This window comes from Mytilus edulis, chromosome 9 (genome assembly GCF_963676685.1).
Source record: "Mytilus edulis chromosome 9, xbMytEdul2.2, whole genome shotgun sequence".
NCBI classification, from domain to species: domain Eukaryota; kingdom Metazoa; phylum Mollusca; class Bivalvia; order Mytilida; family Mytilidae; genus Mytilus; species Mytilus edulis.
In genome coordinates, this window is record NC_092352.1 from 46,225,693 (window position 1) to 46,243,754 (window position 18,062).

The window sequence follows — 18,062 nt, forward strand, 5'->3', positions numbered from 1 at the left end:
GCTGTTTTATTATGTTGTGATCTACCCATTAATAGTTATATTTGATAGTAAGGATATCGGTTGCTGTGGAGGGATGAACATGTATTGATTTAATTGCCACCTATGTTAACAGCCAAATTAGTCAAGCGTGGATACTATGATCTACATCGGTAAAAAACATATTACTGAAATGTATAAGCAAAATAACTCATCTGAAGAGAACACTGTTTTTATTAGAGGTATAAGTTTTCTTTGTTTTGTTTTTTTTGTTGTTGTTTTTTTTGTTTGGTTTTTTTTTGTTTGTTTTTTTTTGGCTTTTTCCGCTCTTGATTGCAGATCTTTGATAATTTTGATTGAAGTGCTCCTCATTTTATATACTCGGAACGATAAAGAGTTACAGTATCTAACTTGTGTCTTTATGAAAATATGGTAAATGTCATATTGATGTTTCTTCCATAATTGTGTCTTCCATAACTGCTATATGTGGGCAAATAACCTCTTTTTTTCATACAAACCAGACAGAAAAGATGTATTTGACCACCATTGGGACTTTGTAAATATACATCCCAGACATATAACATAACTGACTAAAACATTATAACAAACAATCAAATAATCTAACAAAGACGCCAACAAAAAAGTTGAAAATAGAAAATACTAGTATGACAATGATGTCAACAACAACAAATATCATATACAGTATACACTTTCTTTATAAGGAACAAAATATATAAGTATAAATACAAGGGTAAACAAAGTAGAAACAACACTGTTAAACACTTTGTGTCCAAATCGCACACCAGGACCCACCTGCGCAAAAAATATCCAAAAATGAAAAAAAAACTGATTGCTAGATGCATAAATATCACGTCAAAAGTCATACGACCAAAAGAAACATAAAAGCACGGAGACAAATTAAGGCGAAACAAAAGTGAAATGAAAAGATACAAAAATTCAGCGCCTAGAATCTATAAATCAAGACAAATGTGTACTTTTTGAGAAGTAAACACCCGATATATCACCAACTATTATCTTTGTACTTTATACCCTGAGACACCAAAGCAGTAAATTTTGAAAATTCGTATTGTCAACAATTTTCAAGGTTTGAGAACGTTCAGTTTAAATTAGTACTTTTGATAATATTTTGTCGTCGACCTCGTTTAAAAGTAAATAAAGAATAAACAAGGATGTCATTAGCTGTTTTTCGGAAGGTTGCTTACCAGGAAAACAAGATTATAAATTTAAATTAATCAGCCAATACAATGCCCCGTTTAATAGCCTGGTTTCTTTGATGTTTTTTTCAAATATTTTATCTACTTAGAAACCAACACGTGTCACTTGTATCATTATATAACTAACTGTTTTACGTTTTTCTAATTCATAAAGGTTTAGCATCATGGAGAATGACATAAAGAAATCTATGACATTGTCGTATTGGCTTGTGTTGGTAGTATTGTTATTATTTGAACATCCTGCAGGTAAGTTTTAAATCATGATATTTCATAATATTTTTTAACAAAAAAGGTAACAATAAATTAAAATAACGGTTTTTTTTTTATTTCGTGCGCTTTTAAAAAAATTGAAATCCGGCGTTGTGTAATTTTTCAAGGAGCTTTAGGACCAAAAGGCATACAAATAAAAGCAAAAGTAGCATACCGCTGTTGGAAAGCCATAAATCGATTGAGAAAAAAACAAATCCGGATTACAAACTTAAACCGAGGGAACACATCAACTATTAGAAGAAAACAACAAAACAACAGAAATACTGAAGTAAACAAAAAACAATGCAACACACACAGAAACTAACTATTAAATAACAACTTGCTTTTTCCTGACTTGGTAAAGGACATTTTAAAAAAAACATGGTGGGTTGAACTTGGTATTGTGGCTAGCCAAACCTCGCACTTTTATGGCAATGTTAAACATAACACTAAAATGACACCATTACATAGCAACCAAAATTTTTCACAGGTGAACTATGCCTGAGGGAGTAAAACTTCTATTTTTCTGAATAATTTTTTAGATGTATTAAAGAAGAATTTAAGAATAGTATGTTTTTAATCATACGAGTATCTATTAACAGCCTACTTAGATTATGATACCCTCGGGACAAATAGTCCACCAGTGGTAGCATCGACCATTTGAACTATGCCCACAACTCGTAAATCCGTTTTAAGTATACAGACCAAAAGGAAAACAAATATTGACAGATTTACACGAACTCTAAATGGAATAAACCCGACTGCTGTGAAAGGGTTATCGTTTCATGCTACAAACCATACTAATATTATTTTTCACTGTTATTTTATGTTTGTCTTATTTTGACCGCGTTCATTGAACAGGTCAGCAGTTTTCACAGTTGTTTTCCATTCGTTTCATTTGTTTGAGCTTTTGATTTAAGCCATTTAATAGGCGACTTTCCGTTTTAAATTTTCCTTGGAGTACTGTATATTTTACATTTTAGTTGTATGAATTATAGAAATTGGCAAACTCATTAACTCCCGTTGATTTTAATGCAAAAATAACGTATAACATTTACTGTTATCTTATTGTTGTATTAAAACATCTTTATTTCAAATAATCAAAACCAAAAAAATCAATCACATAGTGGACATTTAACCAAAGGAACTAGCATAAAATAATTTTGATGTATACATCAGCCATAACTGTCCTTTCTTGGTTAGGACATATCAGTTTCCAATAGGAATATTTACGATAAACTGTTAGTTTTTTTTTTTGTCAATTCTTACTTTGTGAAAGTTTTTCAACTCGTTTGTAGTGACGTTTCAGAATTTGATGATAGTAGTCTATGCATAATTGACAAATGATTAGGTTGGGTTTCTTTTGAACAATGAATTACTTTATGTTAATAAAATGTTCCATATATACAATGTTTTGGTTTGGAAGTTTGGCAATAGCTGTGACAAACTTATTACAAACTACATGTTATTAATTATATAAAAACTTTAGATTTTTCGACCCTGTATACCACTACTGCCCATAGGAAATCGAAAAATCGTATAAATAAAATAACCACAATGCTTTTTAATATAAAATGGTAGCATACGCTATAAATGTATTACATATGAAATTTTTTTTTAATAGTATTTAAAGGTAAAGCATGCTACACTGAATAACAAGTGAACAGTATGCTGGAGTTTCGCATTGACAACATATTTGTTGAATTTGAATTTTTCAACAAATTGTCGGCTTTCCTTTATGAACGAACTGTGTGCCTCTCCTTGTCGACCTCTTCCCTTTTTCAGGCGAGTTCCTTCAGACACTTGTCAAAAACAAGAAGATAAAAGAATCCAGATTAAATTTCATATTAAGATATATTGATGAGTTCTATCCTTTAACAATCTGAACTTTTGTGAATGCATGGGTTCCATTAATATATCCTCCAGAACTAAAACATAAAGAAACAGCAAACACAGCTTTCTCTGTCTCATTTTAGACTTATACCTCGAATTTGACATGGGTGGTCATCTTAGTACCAGAATTTATGACAAACGAGACGATTTTTATTTTGAAATAATCAATTCCCCCCCCCCACCACCTTAGTAGCAATATACCAACTCCACCTGTATATGGGATAAACATTGTCCATGTGCAATTTTGTTGTTGTTGACATATTTGATTGTTTTTATAGTGATGAAGACGATAGCACAGTGTTGGCTACTGTACTTCTAAAAAATAAATCCTATTATGTCTGTTTGTTTTGTTCACACATAGTTGTCAATATGATGGAATTTTATGCAACTTTCATACAAGATAGAGGTATTTAAGTAGTTATTAAACCAGGTTTAATCCACTATTTTCTACTTGAGGAAATGTACTTACCAAATCAGGAATGTGACAGTTGTTTTCCATTCGTTTGATGTGTGTGAGCTTTTGATTTTGCCATTTGAAAAGGGACTTTCTGTCCTGTATTTTATTTGGAGTTCGGTATTTTTTTTTTATTTTACTTTATACTCAAATATTAACGTTGATGTAGCTAAAAGAGCTCAGAAAATTCATTTCGGATAAACTTATCGGTACTCATTTAAATCTTTGGAGATTCTCTCTATCGGTTCTAACCTTGATTTTTTCACAGCTCAATACCAAACTAAACAGAAAGGTTTTTGACCTGAAATGTTTCAGTGAAAGTTTGCGATCAGTAAAACAAAAACGTGTAGGTAAATGCGCAGCAGCGAAGTGTTGAGGTTTAAAATGTAAATATGCAGCAAACACCAGAAATTAATACTAAATTATTACATAATTTTGTTTCAGCTGTGGCATTAACAGTTGGTGGTGTTTCGTATAAAAAATCATGTCGATACCGACCAAACTGGTAAGATACTTTCTTAAAGTAGCTATAGGTTCAAGACTCTACCTTTAATGTAACCATATATAGAAGTTACAAGCAAGTTTCTTACAAACTGAAATGATGATAAATCGTAGTGGGTATCTTTCTTGTGATTTTGGGGAGTTTTGAGTTGCATGAATTCTTATAAGTCAAATCTTGAGACTAGATGACAAACTTGTAATTTATTAATATATTAGGTCTGGTACCACATAAATAAGACAGCAATATAACGTTGAGAGATACATGTTTGTAATTAACAGCAACCACCGACGCCTTGACTCAAACGCCTTGGCATTCCTTAAATGGGAATGTTTACAAATTTTAGCTTTTCATGGATCTGAATAGCTGCTTACTCGGCTATAGATTTTGATCTTAAAGTTAGATCATAGGTTTAGATTTATTTGTTCTGGTCAATTTCATTTTATTCAATATAAAGATATGAACACATAAAGAATATTTATATCTATTCAAATAGGGTCGAAACAAATTTTTGAATAATAAATCAATACGTTTTACCGACCCAAATTAATTGCTGCCATTGCATGCTTAAATTAATTACTTATGTATGTTAGTACTGTTTTGTACAGCCTTTGTTTTATCGTTATCAGTTCGAATGCTATAAAAATACATTCAACTGAAAATATTTAAGGGTTATTTCAGTTTCCACATTAATAGAATTTTGTGAGCATTCAAGTGCAGATAAAATTTGATATACATATTTAAGAATCGATGCATAAATATTTATAGGCACAACATTCATAATTATAATAGAAATTTTAAAAAATATATTGCAAATGTATTTACCCTGTCAAATTATTTCCGTTCGTGATACGCGCCGAAAGTGTATGCTCTTCTCATTGACAAATGTATTTCCTGTTCCATAACTGTTATTGTTCTAGTTGTTATGTGTTGCAAGAGTAAATATACGTTTTATTTTATCTTTATTTCACAGGCACCTGTCTCTTGGAAAATATTGTATTCATATTTACAAGTCAATTAACGGTATATGTGTGTATATGTTTGTTAAAAACAAATACATGTGCTAATTTCCAAAGTTGTCAGACTTTTGACGTCAAATTGAGGGTATTTAAATATGATCAACAAAAACATCAAGGAACCATTGATATTTTATAAATATGAATGGTTCCTCATATCTGATAGCGTCGGGTATCTATTGAAAGAAAGTCCTTGTTTCATATAGGTAGAAGAGTCATGAATACAATGTGCCCTAAGTATTCCATATTTCTCAATATTAAAACATAATAAAAAAGTATTTCAAAATTATTTTCAGATGCTCCTGAAAACTGTAGTGATTGGGAAGAATTCGATGGAATAGAATGTGTTTGTGCCAGTACCAGTGAAGGTTGTAGTGATGATATGGGGATGGTTTGTGATGAACAAGGCGTCCAATATCGTTCGTCTTGCCTTTTTTCACTGCAGATGTGTCAACAAAACATTAGTATTGACGACAGCATTGTTTCATGTGGTACGAGCTTCTAATTTTTTAGCATCACCATCTTTATCAGTATCGTGATTATTTTTTGTAGTATAGTATTGCCATAGAAAAACTATAATATTTATGATTATTATCAAAATTAGTTATTGTTGTTGTTGTAATGTTCAAGTAATGTTCTAATATGTAAAATAATAGAAGAAATAATTTTGAGTTTCAATTACAAGTATCAGGATATATGTAAACGCTGAATCAGGTTTCTTCTATAATATAGAAGAGGGGTTATGTTTTCCGGAATATGTGCCAATTTGTTTTTCCGTCCGAAATCAGGTTAAATGTTTCGGTTACAGTAGTTTTTCTTGAATTTGTGGTCAAATCAACTGGAAACATAGTATTATGGTTTATGATGTGAATGTTAAAAATTACATACAAAAGTAAAGTTATGACCAATATTACAATTAAAAGTTAACTGAACACTGAAACGTGATAAACGTTTTGGGTTAAATTTTTGGTTGTGTTTTATTACGATATTAGAGATTTAATATAATGATAAGAAGATGTGGTATGATTGCCGATTAGACAACTTTCCACACAGACCAAATGAAACAGAAGTTAACAACTATAGGTAACCGTACGGCCTTCAACAATTTGCAAAAGCCATACCGCATAGTCAGATATATACAATTCAAAAGATAAAACTATATAAGAAATACAAAAATGGGAAACAGCAACAAACGACAACCACTGAATTCAAGGCTCCTGAAATGGGACAAGCACATACAGAATGTGGCGGGGTTAAACACGTTTGAAGGCGCAAAACCTTCACCTAACATGGTACAGAAGTGTAACGCACATATTTCTTATTACTTGAAAAACGTTTTAAAATTAAATTCCAAAGTAGATTTTGATATTGAGAATTACTCAGCATGGACATATAAAAAGGCGTGCAAGATATGGTGTCCTCTTGTAAGATATTCTTGTTAATTTATCATGTGCAAGTGCAATTGCATATTCATTCAATTATTTTGATTACTAAGACTTTTCTTTTATAAATCTTCTGTCTATTACAACAGGTGCATGTGACACACTTAGGCTGACCGGTGGGAAAAATTATCCTAAAGGTATCACTCTTGTAAAGTTCACGAGACAAGGACCAGAGGCAGGTTTATCAACAAGATATAAATCTATCAACGACAACGAAACAGAAATTTTCTTTGTGTCAGAGCTGAATGCATGGGCAATAGGTAATGCAGTTAGTTCCCGTTTGAATTACTTTGAATAATATTACAATATAGGCTGTTATAAACCTGAACCCACTCTTGCCATTTTTCTTGCCCGTCTACTAGTGACAATGCAGCGGCTTTCTCCATGTTTCTGTATAGTTATAACTTTACTATAGCCTTAGATCTAGAATATACCAACCTGAAACTATGCATAGAATGTAATATGCATTTATTTATGAAACACATTCAATCGAATGAAAGTAATGCACATAAAATTTCTTTGTCTCGTTTAAATTCTTAACTTGTTCTTTTAACTTGCTTCTTAATATATAGTGGACCACAGCAGTAGTGATAAAATGTTACCATAAAAATCAAACTTTTTCACTCAAATTCATGACTGTTTTAATACTAAAATACATAGTCATCCTGTAATCATAAATCAAGAACAGCAGCAAATAAAATCATATATTGTGTTGTGGTTTCGATGAGGTTTTTCTATGCAATTCGTCATAGTTTGGTTTAACAATAAAAAAACGAGTCCAGTAAACGGTTTGTGTATTTTTTAAGTTCCATCCTTGTTCTGCACAATATATTTGTATATCGCTTGTGTACGGAACAAAAAGTGTAACACAAGAAATCTAAACCTCATATAATACATAAAATATCAAAAAATAAATAAACTAATAACTGATTTAAATTAAGACATATACATGTAGTAAAGATTGATTTATATAAACCTCAGTACGACGTTTTGTCAGCAATGAGTACTTCCTTATTTTTATATGTATTTGAAACGTGTTTATCAGCCTTGTCTGGGTTGCACCACTATACTAATTTTAAATTGAGTCAATAGATATCATCCGAGGAGCATTTAATTGATTTTAGATAGAAACGGTATATTGGTAATGTTTAGAACTAATTTGTAGTCTGTTTTGCTTTAATAGGAAAATCAGGTACCAATGGTAGTTTTGTATCGATGGTACAACCTGCAAATGCTTCATTTCCTGGAGATGGAATTCCAGGAATGTTGATACCAAACCAAAATGGAACTGATATTACATGGGAATTTGACAAATCCTTTCGCTTGGAATGTGTGGAAGGTAAGTTGCATTAAAAACTACGATTTAATATGCAATTACATACAAAAGATAAGCTATTTGACCCGTTTTTGTTCCATTGCTTTTTCAAATTTAAGATACATTCATTAATCTGTTAAAAGGCTTATAGCTCGAAAATATTTTTAATAATTCTTTAACAGTTATCAATATTTTTCATTGTTTAGATCATATGGAGGGAGTACGAGAAAAGAGATTCATCTTGTAAGTAGCAAATATTGCTTAAGCATTTCGCGGTTGTCAAGTGTTATGAATGAGATAACATTTTAAACACAGGCGATCAATAAGTCACCCGACATTCGATAACATGAGTTTATATATATTTTACGTGATTTTTTACAAAGAGGAAACTGAACCATTGATATTATAAAGAGTTTTTTTGGCAAATAAAAAATTTTCGAAAAATTAAATTTCAGCACATTCAATTTATTAATGCAATATCCATTACCATCGATCAGTCAAACCTAAATATCTGACCTTTTTTCAATATTCTACCGTTTCAATTATCTCCTTTGCTTATATTTACACACCTGGTACCAAGGATGAATTCAATAAAACTATGTCGTAGAAGAGAAAAACGGACCACCATGACCAAGAGAAAATCAAGGGAAAAAACACTTAACAACAAGAATGTGTCCCAAGTACACGGATGTCCCACTCGGACTTTCTTTTTCTATGTTCAGTGGACCGTGAAATTGGGGTCAAAACTTTAATTTGGAATTAAAATTAGAAAGATCATATCATAGGGAACAAGTGTACTAAGTTTCAAGTTGATTAGACTTCAACTTCTTCAAAAACTACCTTGACCAAAAACTTTAACCTGAAGCGGACGGACGAACAAACGCACAGACGGACGGACGAACAGACGGACGGACGAACGGAGGCACAGACCAGAAAACATAATGCCCCTCTACTATCGTAGGTGGGGCATAAAAATGAAGATCGAACACAAAATCTGCCGAACTCTACGGAACGATATGCAGTGCTGGGTCTTGAAGTGAAAAGCAAGCATCTGCGACTCTTAATAGTGCAAATTTGAAGATCTAACATTGTTTGATTAAATTTAAGACGAATTGTATGTATATCATAGTGTTACCCCTGTTTACCGTATCCGATGAGGAAAGTCCATCATAAAATTATCACATATTTAGATGTGTATAATGAAATATCAATTGGATGTGACGCCCTGGTACATTAACATCTTTTACGACAGACAAAAAAGGTGTTTTGAAAGGTTAACCCTCTACTTGCCACGAAGTGACAGAAGCAAGGGTTCGAAGGTTAACGCAAATTTGAATATCTTACATTGTTGGACTAAGTATGAAACGAATTATATATATATACCACGGATTGCTTTATTACGTGACTGTGTTTCTAATCATGAATTTTGGGAAATATAGAACATTCCAACACGGATGCTACTGGATATAATTAGGTCTTTCCACTTTTCTGTGGAAAGACCTATTGTTTTTCTTCTGATTATTTTTTTTTTTTCTTCCGCCTAATTTTGTTCTTGCGATAAACATTTGTTTCGCAATATGTCGCTTAGATATTTTGTATATGATATGGAACAGTTTATGCGCTTTTGAAATTTACCCTGCGTAAACGAATACTTTTCTTTGTAGGAGTTATCTCCCCAAACACTGTTTTCCTTGTTATCGCATCTCCTTCGCAACCGTAAAAGATTATGACAAATTTATTTTACAAAATTGCTCGTTATATCCTTCGCATGATTTGTCCTACTTTGACCGAAGCAATATGACCGCTCCATATGAGAGTTATTTCCCCTTATGCATCTGATATAAGTGATATGAATTTCTATCTTATAAATCATAAGTGATAGAGACCTAGAATCTTTTGATTTGAGGTCCTTGGTCCCAAAAAATGAAAATTAGGTCAAGGTCAAAGGTCAAGGTCATATTCTAATATTTGAATTTGGCTTATTTTCACTTATATCCAAAGACTGTATAAGATATCAACAAATTTTTTTTACTAAATTGTTAGTTGCGACATGTCGTAAGATGTAAATTTTGATTGCAAGCATACGTTGAATGTAAAAGGGAGTTTTCTCCCCTCTTGTATTTAAAAATACGCGTTTGGTGATATAACTCATTATCTAAATATAATTAAGACCTATGGTCTTTTGATTTGAGGTCCTTGGTTTATGACCTTGAAATTGATCTCAAGGTCATAGCTTAATTTGACGTTCTAGATTTTGACCTTTGCTTTTATTCTATATGTATACATGATAAAGATATACAACTTTTAGAAAAAGGTATCAAACCATTTAACCTTGAAAAAACCCAACCGGAAGTGACTTTTTGTAAACCGGAAGTAGCTATTTTTTTGTACTTTATTAATATAAAAGTATATAGAACCAGATATTTTTGGAATCAGTGTCAAGTAAATATTCAAATATAATCGGAAGTAACATTTTTCAAACCGGAAGTAACAAATTATCTCCCTTATTTAAAAAAAATGTATGGAAACAATATATTTTTGGAATCAGCTTACTAGGAGCTATCATTTGACGATTGAAATGACATTTTAAACTTAGTTTAACAACTTTTCATATCAAAATACATTGTTTTGATGGAAAGACCTTCAATTGTTCTCTGAACAATTGGTTTTTAATTATAAATTAATTACTTATCTTAATTTGGTTTTTTTTAGCATGGCTATATTTGCTGCAATTTCTGTAGCAACGGCTGTAACGACAACAACTTTACATATAGTACAAGCAACCAAAGGATGTCTGTATTATCCAAGTGTGTGTACTATGAGGTATGTATTAAAAGAAACAAAAATATTTCTCTACCTGTCCAAGTGTTTGTTTCATAACGTAGAAAGTGCAGAAACACAAACAGTCAAGCAAGTTTGTATGCATTATCTTGGCGTTTGTTCTATGAGGTATTTAGTACTATAGTCTAACAAAATATGTAAGTATTATCCAAGTAAGAGGGAAATGTAATGTGGGGTATAGATTTATGAGACATCAACACACCAAAATATTCAAAATTAATTTATTCGTTATTCTTACGGATTCAAAAAGTTCTGTTAAAGACATAAAGTGATTAAAATTTTTTAGATAAGGCAAACTATTATTGACATGTTGTTTGACTAATATTTTGTGCAAGTTAGGTTTGGTTCAATTTATACATCATTTGGCATATGAGGTTCCTGGTTGTATCATTTGCTCTCGAACCACATGTCCTTCCTTGTATTTAAAAATAGCTTTGGTTGCTCGTTTTGGTAGGCCAACTCCTCAACTTCATACTTTATTTGGCCTTTTTAACTGTTTTGAATTCGAGCGTCACAGATGAGTCTTTTGTAAATAAAAAATTTAATCCTGGCATCTATGATGAGTTTATTCACAAAGTATAATAGTATTTAATTTTATTGTAAACCTTGGTAACAGTTACTAAAATTACTGTTGACACCAAACTGGCTGACACAAAATGTTCAATTGATGCAGGATATTACAAGAAATAAATTTTATATAACTTTTTTCATTCAAACAATTACATTTGAACATCATAACAACACACACCGACAGGTCTACACACAGTGTCTATCATCAGACAGATGTCCATTCAAAATATGAAACACGTCCCGCGTCTAAATATTTTAACATTTGGTGTGCTAAAACACTGATTCTTGAATAAAAAATACATTACAATAAGATGATGTGACCTACCGAATTAGACTGTTTACCGGATTTGTTATAACATAAGCAACACGACGGGTGCCATATGCGGAGCAGGATATGCTTACCCTTTCGGAGCACCTGAGATCACTCCTAGTTTTGAATGGGGTTCGTGTTGCTTATTCTTTAGTTTTCTATGTTGTGTCATGTGTTCTATTGTTTGTCTGTTTGTCTTTTCGATTTATGAGTTTGGCTGTTCCTTTGGTATCTTTCGTCGTAACTGCTATGATTACTAGCCAGTCAACACTAAGATTGTGAGTTCGAACCCTGCTCGTGTGGGTGCACTCGACTCCAATCAGAGATGGGTTCGATTACTTTAAATGTAATTGATTAAATTACAATTACTTTGTCATTTGTACGATTAAATTAAATTAATGATTACATCATTTCTGAAAGTGTCTGATTAAATTAACGATTACATTGGCAAAGTAATCATGATTACATCCGATCGCGATTACAATGAATTTAATGAAAACACATTTTGAATGATGTGAATGAATAAACTTTCAATATACTATAGCTTTTTTAGAAAGGACTATGTTTCATAAATTATAAAATGATAACTTTAAACTTCATCTATTTAATAAACCACAAAAGTTCACTACATACATGAACATTGTGTCACTGGTTTTAACCCATTACACTTTATCATCATTGATCTCTGAATTAATTTGACTTCAATTGAATATAGCTTTATAAAGAGTTTGCTGTTAGTCTTCTAACCTCTTCCAGACTTTATATGTATTTCAAGGTGCAGTTTATGGAAGTTACAATATGGATGAAATAAAGTTACCAGTAAAAATCTATGTGAAATTTTAATAAAATTGTTCAATCTAATTGTAAACAAAATACAAGTACTAAAAATCATTGCATTTTACATGTCCAGTTCAAATACATATATACAATTTTACTTAATATTTTAAACCAGATTTTTACAACTTATGATTTAGTTTGTGCTAATTAGAAAAATTGTTGTCCTACAGTTATACCCAATTGGTAATTACAATAAAAACAAACCTTAATTGGTTTCCTACCTGTCAATTCAAAGTTGACAAAAATCACAATATTAACAAAAGATTATAATTTATGGTTAAAGAGAAGTATTACTAGAATATAACAGTTATTATCAAATACATATATATATGTACATATTTAAATTGTCAATATATGTGCAATATCTCTTACTAAGTCCAAAGACATAATTGTATTTATATGTCTCTTCTTAGGCTAATGATGACTTTTCAATACTGTAACAGTTTATTTTTTACTGAAGTATACACATTTATCAACATGCTTTATAAAGTAAACCGAACTATCTTAACATGTTAAATATCTATTAAATAAGTTTAACAAAAAAGGTTCATTTCTTTACCATGAACACAGTTAAAAAATGCATTGTAATCAGAATTAAATCAAAAAGTAATCAGGATTACAGGGTGTTTTGAAAAGTAATTGATTAAATTAAATTACATGTAATCAGATTTTTGGCTGATTAATGATTACAATGATTACTTGAAAAATTGTAATCAATTACAGCTGATTAATGATTACAATTACAATTACCCCAAGTCTGACTCCAATCCTAATTGACTAGGATGTCAGTTTTCCTATCAAAGGTCGATGGTTTTTCTTCGGGCACTCCGTCTTCCTCTGCCTATAAAAGTTGACCGCCACGAAATATCCCTTTTAAGCAGTGTTTAAAAGTAGTGTAAAACATACAAAAAATTCCAAATCTAATTTCGATTAGTTGACTAACATAAAATGCATGTTAACAATAAAAAATCAGAAACAAGAATGTGTCCATAGTACACGGATGCCCCACTCGCATTATCATTTACTATGTTCAGTGGATCGTGAAATTAGGGTCAAAACTTTAATTCGGAATTAAAATTAGACAGATCATATCATAGGGAACATGTGTACTAAGTTTCAAGTTGATGCAACTTTAACTTCATCAAAAACTACCTTGACCAAAAGCTTTAACCTGAACTTCGCACTCTCATTTTCTATGTTCGGTGGACCATGAAATTGGGGTCAAAACTATAATTTGGCATTAAAATAAGAAAGATAATATCATTGGGAACATGTGTACTAAGTTTCAAGTTGATTGGACTTCAACTTCATCAAAAACTACCTTGACCAAACACTTTAACCTGAAGCGAAGCGAACGAACGGACGGACGAACGAACGGAAGCACAGACCAGAAAACATAATGCCCCTCTGCTTTCGTAGGTTGGGCATAAAGGGCACTATACTCTTAAACAATTAAAATGTATAAGACAAAATGAAGTACGAAAAAAATGAATATTGCAAAGCATACCTTCTGCTGTTGTCTGCTCTATTGTCGGGTTGTTGTCTCTTTGGCACATTCCCCATTTCCATTCTTAATTTTATACTCATAAATAATGAAGGAACGTTTTTATCCAGCTGATATAAATCATGATGTACAAGAAGGCAATATCATGGGCTTTGGAAAGCCAAGGCAAACTGTATACTGTGGATTCATTATTATTCGTTGGAAACCAACTTTCGTGGAATTCGTTGGTATAGTTGAACCACTATGTTCTAAAGGCTTGAATGAAGACTTCGGCAAAACCACCAAATTAAATGTTCACGAACATCCACGGTTTTTTTTCACGAAAATGGTACCCACGAAAATAAATGAATCCACAGTACAATTAATTTTAAATCGATAAAAATAGAAACATTTCCCTTCAACAAGTACTGCAATCTTTAAATTAACAAATGTATTTTTATCATCAAAAGTAAAAGACTGAGAGATTAACAACAGATCCGGTTTTTGTTATTCCAGCCACTTTTATAAATGACTGTACGATGTGAATTTTACACATGTTTGAAGACTGTATAGTGACCTACATTTGCTTGCATCCTTTTCATTTGAACCCTAGTAGTATACGATCAAACCCCATCTCCTTATTTTTTTAAATCACAATTTTCTCAAAAGAAAATGCCTGTACCAATTCTGGAAAATGACAGATGTTTTCAATTCGTTTGACGAGTTTGAGCACGATTTTGCAATTGATAACCAACTTTCCTATTTTGAATATTTTTTTAAGTTGTTTTTTTTTGTTAATTTACTTTATACATGCTATATAAAAAGTAATATATTAAACAAGCTTTATATCAAAATTTGCAAATTGAAATAAATACACAAATGAAAAGTGCTAGCATAGTTACTAGGGACGGTTTAACTTTTTTTCATTTTTCAAAGTATTGAATGTTAAACTATTCCACTTCTTGTGGACTATAAGTCACCAGGGGTATCATCAACTAAGTAGTCAATTATTTTTTACTGATATCATTTATAAAAACAAATTTAACTTCACAAACTATTTAAACTTCCTCATTCGTCATTTTTATATAAAAATAGCTTTGAAGAATTGTGATTGCTCGTTTTGATAGGCCGAAAGAAGATGCTGAAGTTTTAATCATTTCAATTCACTTTTTATTGTAGGGACGAAATAAAGAGTCTTTTACCATCCTTAAGAAGAGACAAAGACAGATTTCTGTCAGTATACGGCGAGCCAAAGGATTTCGAATATGTCGTAGATAAAATCCATGACCAAATTCAAATAATTCAAGAGAAGATAATAAAAATACCCGAGTTACACACAACCCTTAATATAAGTTTGTCTTCCTTAGTGCACACTTATAGCTCAATGAGACATGATTTTCCACAACTCGAAAATTTGTTATCTAACTATGATGATTGGTTATCTAATGCATTAAAAGCTGCCCGCAATGACGTTGCTATGCTACCCCTTGATGTGTTGATGGCAATTCCAGCACTTGTCGCAGAAAGTGCCACTTCAATGGCGCTTGCAATGTCTGGTATAGGGGCAGTTCTTTCGTTTGCCTTTGGAATTGTAGATGTCGTTTCTAGCGTCTTAGAGGAGAAAAACGTAAGGGACCAACTGCAGCGTAACAAAAATGTCCTAGTTGGGGCGAGGGAAAAACTTAATCGTGCTTTCGACGATATGAAAACATTTCAGAATAAATTTTGTCGATTTGTTATTAAATATTTTGAGGAAATCTCGAAAAAGGGGAGACAATATGAGCCCACGTTTGATTCACTTTACAGGTATGTCTCACAGATTTACGGTCTCGCTAGTAACAGGTGCAACAATCCAGCAATTGTAGCTCATTCTAATCTTAGAAACTTAAAACAAATTCAGCAAAACTATTTGCAGCCGATAGTACAAAAATTATCGGGCAATGTTGAATCTTTTAAAGTTAAAATATTAGAAGTAAAAGAAACGAAAGCGTTTTTAGATGAAATCAATAGGCAGGTAAAACAACAGCATAAAAATCCAGCTGAAATATTTCGTTTTATAAAAACCAATAAGCCGATGAGAACCAACAAAATGTTTGGAAATCTATTTAAACTTCTTACTTTTATTTCGAAATCAGTACTACCAACGAACAACTGTTACTGGGGTCAAAATCTTCAACAAATCCGCCGTGGTCTCACAACAGATCACACTTACACACGTGTCCCAGTTTGTAGTAGCAATGAGATAAGTTCCATTAATAACGTCATAAAAGCTGCCGTTCATAATCAAGAGGCCATTTGTAAAATTCAGCGACAAGTTCAAGGAAGCGTGTTCCGAGATAAATTCCAAACAGTCAGATTCATTGCTGATAACATACTTCCAACACAACAATGTTACTGGGGATATGACCTTGATGATATCAGAGGAACACCGAATACAACTGAAATCCGTAACGCTAAAGTAGATTCGAGTTTGCTTAGCACACTTTATAACCTGGAATCAGTGGGTCAGATTGCCTTAGCTCGAAACATGATGGAAGGAATGTATTCAATACATTCTACAAAATGGCAAAATTTTCTTCTTTGTCACGTATGGAAAAATCAGGCTGCACTGAGTAATTTACATTGTAACCATTCCACAGCTTCCTCCGCATGCATACCATCAGTATCTAGTTTCCAGTCATGCTGAAAATGGACAAGATTTTATTTTACATTTTTGTTATATTGATTTAACTTTTAATAATTAAATATTGATAAGTATATTCGCAGGTTGTTATTTATATAAAGAAACGGGATGACATAAAAGTTTTCGCCCAAATACCAATATTGTGGTTAAGGAAGAAGTGCTGATAATTATAGAAGAAAAGTTGAAAAACGATTTGAAAATCAAAATACTTGTAATTCCAAAAGTGGGAACTTTATATTTTCGCATGTGCGATATAATACTTTTCAATTCATACCTAATTTTAAATCGCGACAGGATAACCGATTTACCGTAAATGTACGTAGTTATCGTCTTACAAGAAAGATTTGATGAAAATAAAACACATCTTTCATAGATAAGTCGTACTACTGAATGGCGAGAAAAACACCCAGTAGAAAGATTTCTGTTTAAGAAATAAGTATCTCAATTTTAGGCCACATAAAATTTGAGTCCATATGTGTATATCATCTTCATATGCATATAACTAGAAATCAGAATGGCTAACATTTTATATTTTAAGGATAACAAAAAACTGCTCAACCCGTCAAAAGGGGAACTATTTCCTTATAGATAAACAGCTCTCAATTAAGTAATCGTTTGATTATGCTAAAAACTAAATTTTCTTAGCTGAGTCGTTTAACGTAAAACGGATAAATTTATAGAAAATGGAACAACCAACTTTTATTTTGGATATTGAAAAGTGAGTAGCCTTGAAAATTGTACAGTTAATAGACTTGTAATTTTTTTCTGATTTGGTCTTGATAACAAACGTTTAGATACATCGAGTAACAAAACCTGAATAACAAGGGTTCTTTACGCCTGCAATATGATGTGACCACTTAACATTGTAAAATGCAACGTCGACGATACTACAATGGCTATTGGTATCTAATAGGTGTTGCAAATATAAGCTAACATAAAATTCATTACATTATCATAATAACCAAGTAATGACCAACATGGATAATTGGTAATATATATTTAATATTACATATCTGAAGCATTTAATCTCACTGCTAAAACAGCTCCTTTAGAATATCCTTCAGCAAAAGAGGGGCCAAACATAGCAGATGGACAGTCAAACTCATAGATCGAAAATAAACTGACTATTCAATGTTTGAAGGGTAAGCAGACCCCACTACACATGTGATATCCGTCATCTTGCTCATGTTATTACCAACCCGATAAATAGTCTAATTTGGTAGGTCACATTCGTGAAAAGGGAACGGGAATGTAAATAC

General features: G+C 31.9%; 1 protein-coding gene across 1 annotated transcript; it reads left to right on the plus strand.

Moving 5' to 3' along the window:
* The first annotated feature begins 1,342 nt into the window (after positions 1-1,342).
* On the plus strand, positions 1,343-16,806 carry LOC139489992 (uncharacterized). The gene is made up of 8 exons (XM_071276845.1): positions 1,343-1,457; positions 4,252-4,312; positions 5,619-5,813; positions 6,854-7,024; positions 7,948-8,103; positions 8,286-8,322; positions 10,792-10,902; positions 15,300-16,806. Exons 3-8 carry the CDS (start codon positions 5,705-5,707, stop codon positions 16,804-16,806), a joined length of 2,091 nt encoding a protein of 696 aa, XP_071132946.1. The 5' UTR covers positions 1,343-1,457; positions 4,252-4,312; positions 5,619-5,704.
* Positions 16,807-18,062: the final 1,256 nt, after the last annotated feature.

Excerpts from the sequence above, each read along its gene's own strand:
- LOC139489992 (XM_071276845.1), top strand. The coding sequence starts at position 5,705 with ATGGGGATGGTTTGTGATGAACAAGGCGTCCAATATCGTTCGTCTTGC. Across the intron at positions 8,323-10,791 it reads CGAGAAAAGAGATTCATCTT|CATGGCTATATTTGCTGCAA; the intron begins GTAAGTAGCAAA and ends GGTTTTTTTTAG. Across the intron at positions 10,903-15,299 it reads CCAAGTGTGTGTACTATGAG|GGACGAAATAAAGAGTCTTT; the intron begins GTATGTATTAAA and ends TTTTTATTGTAG.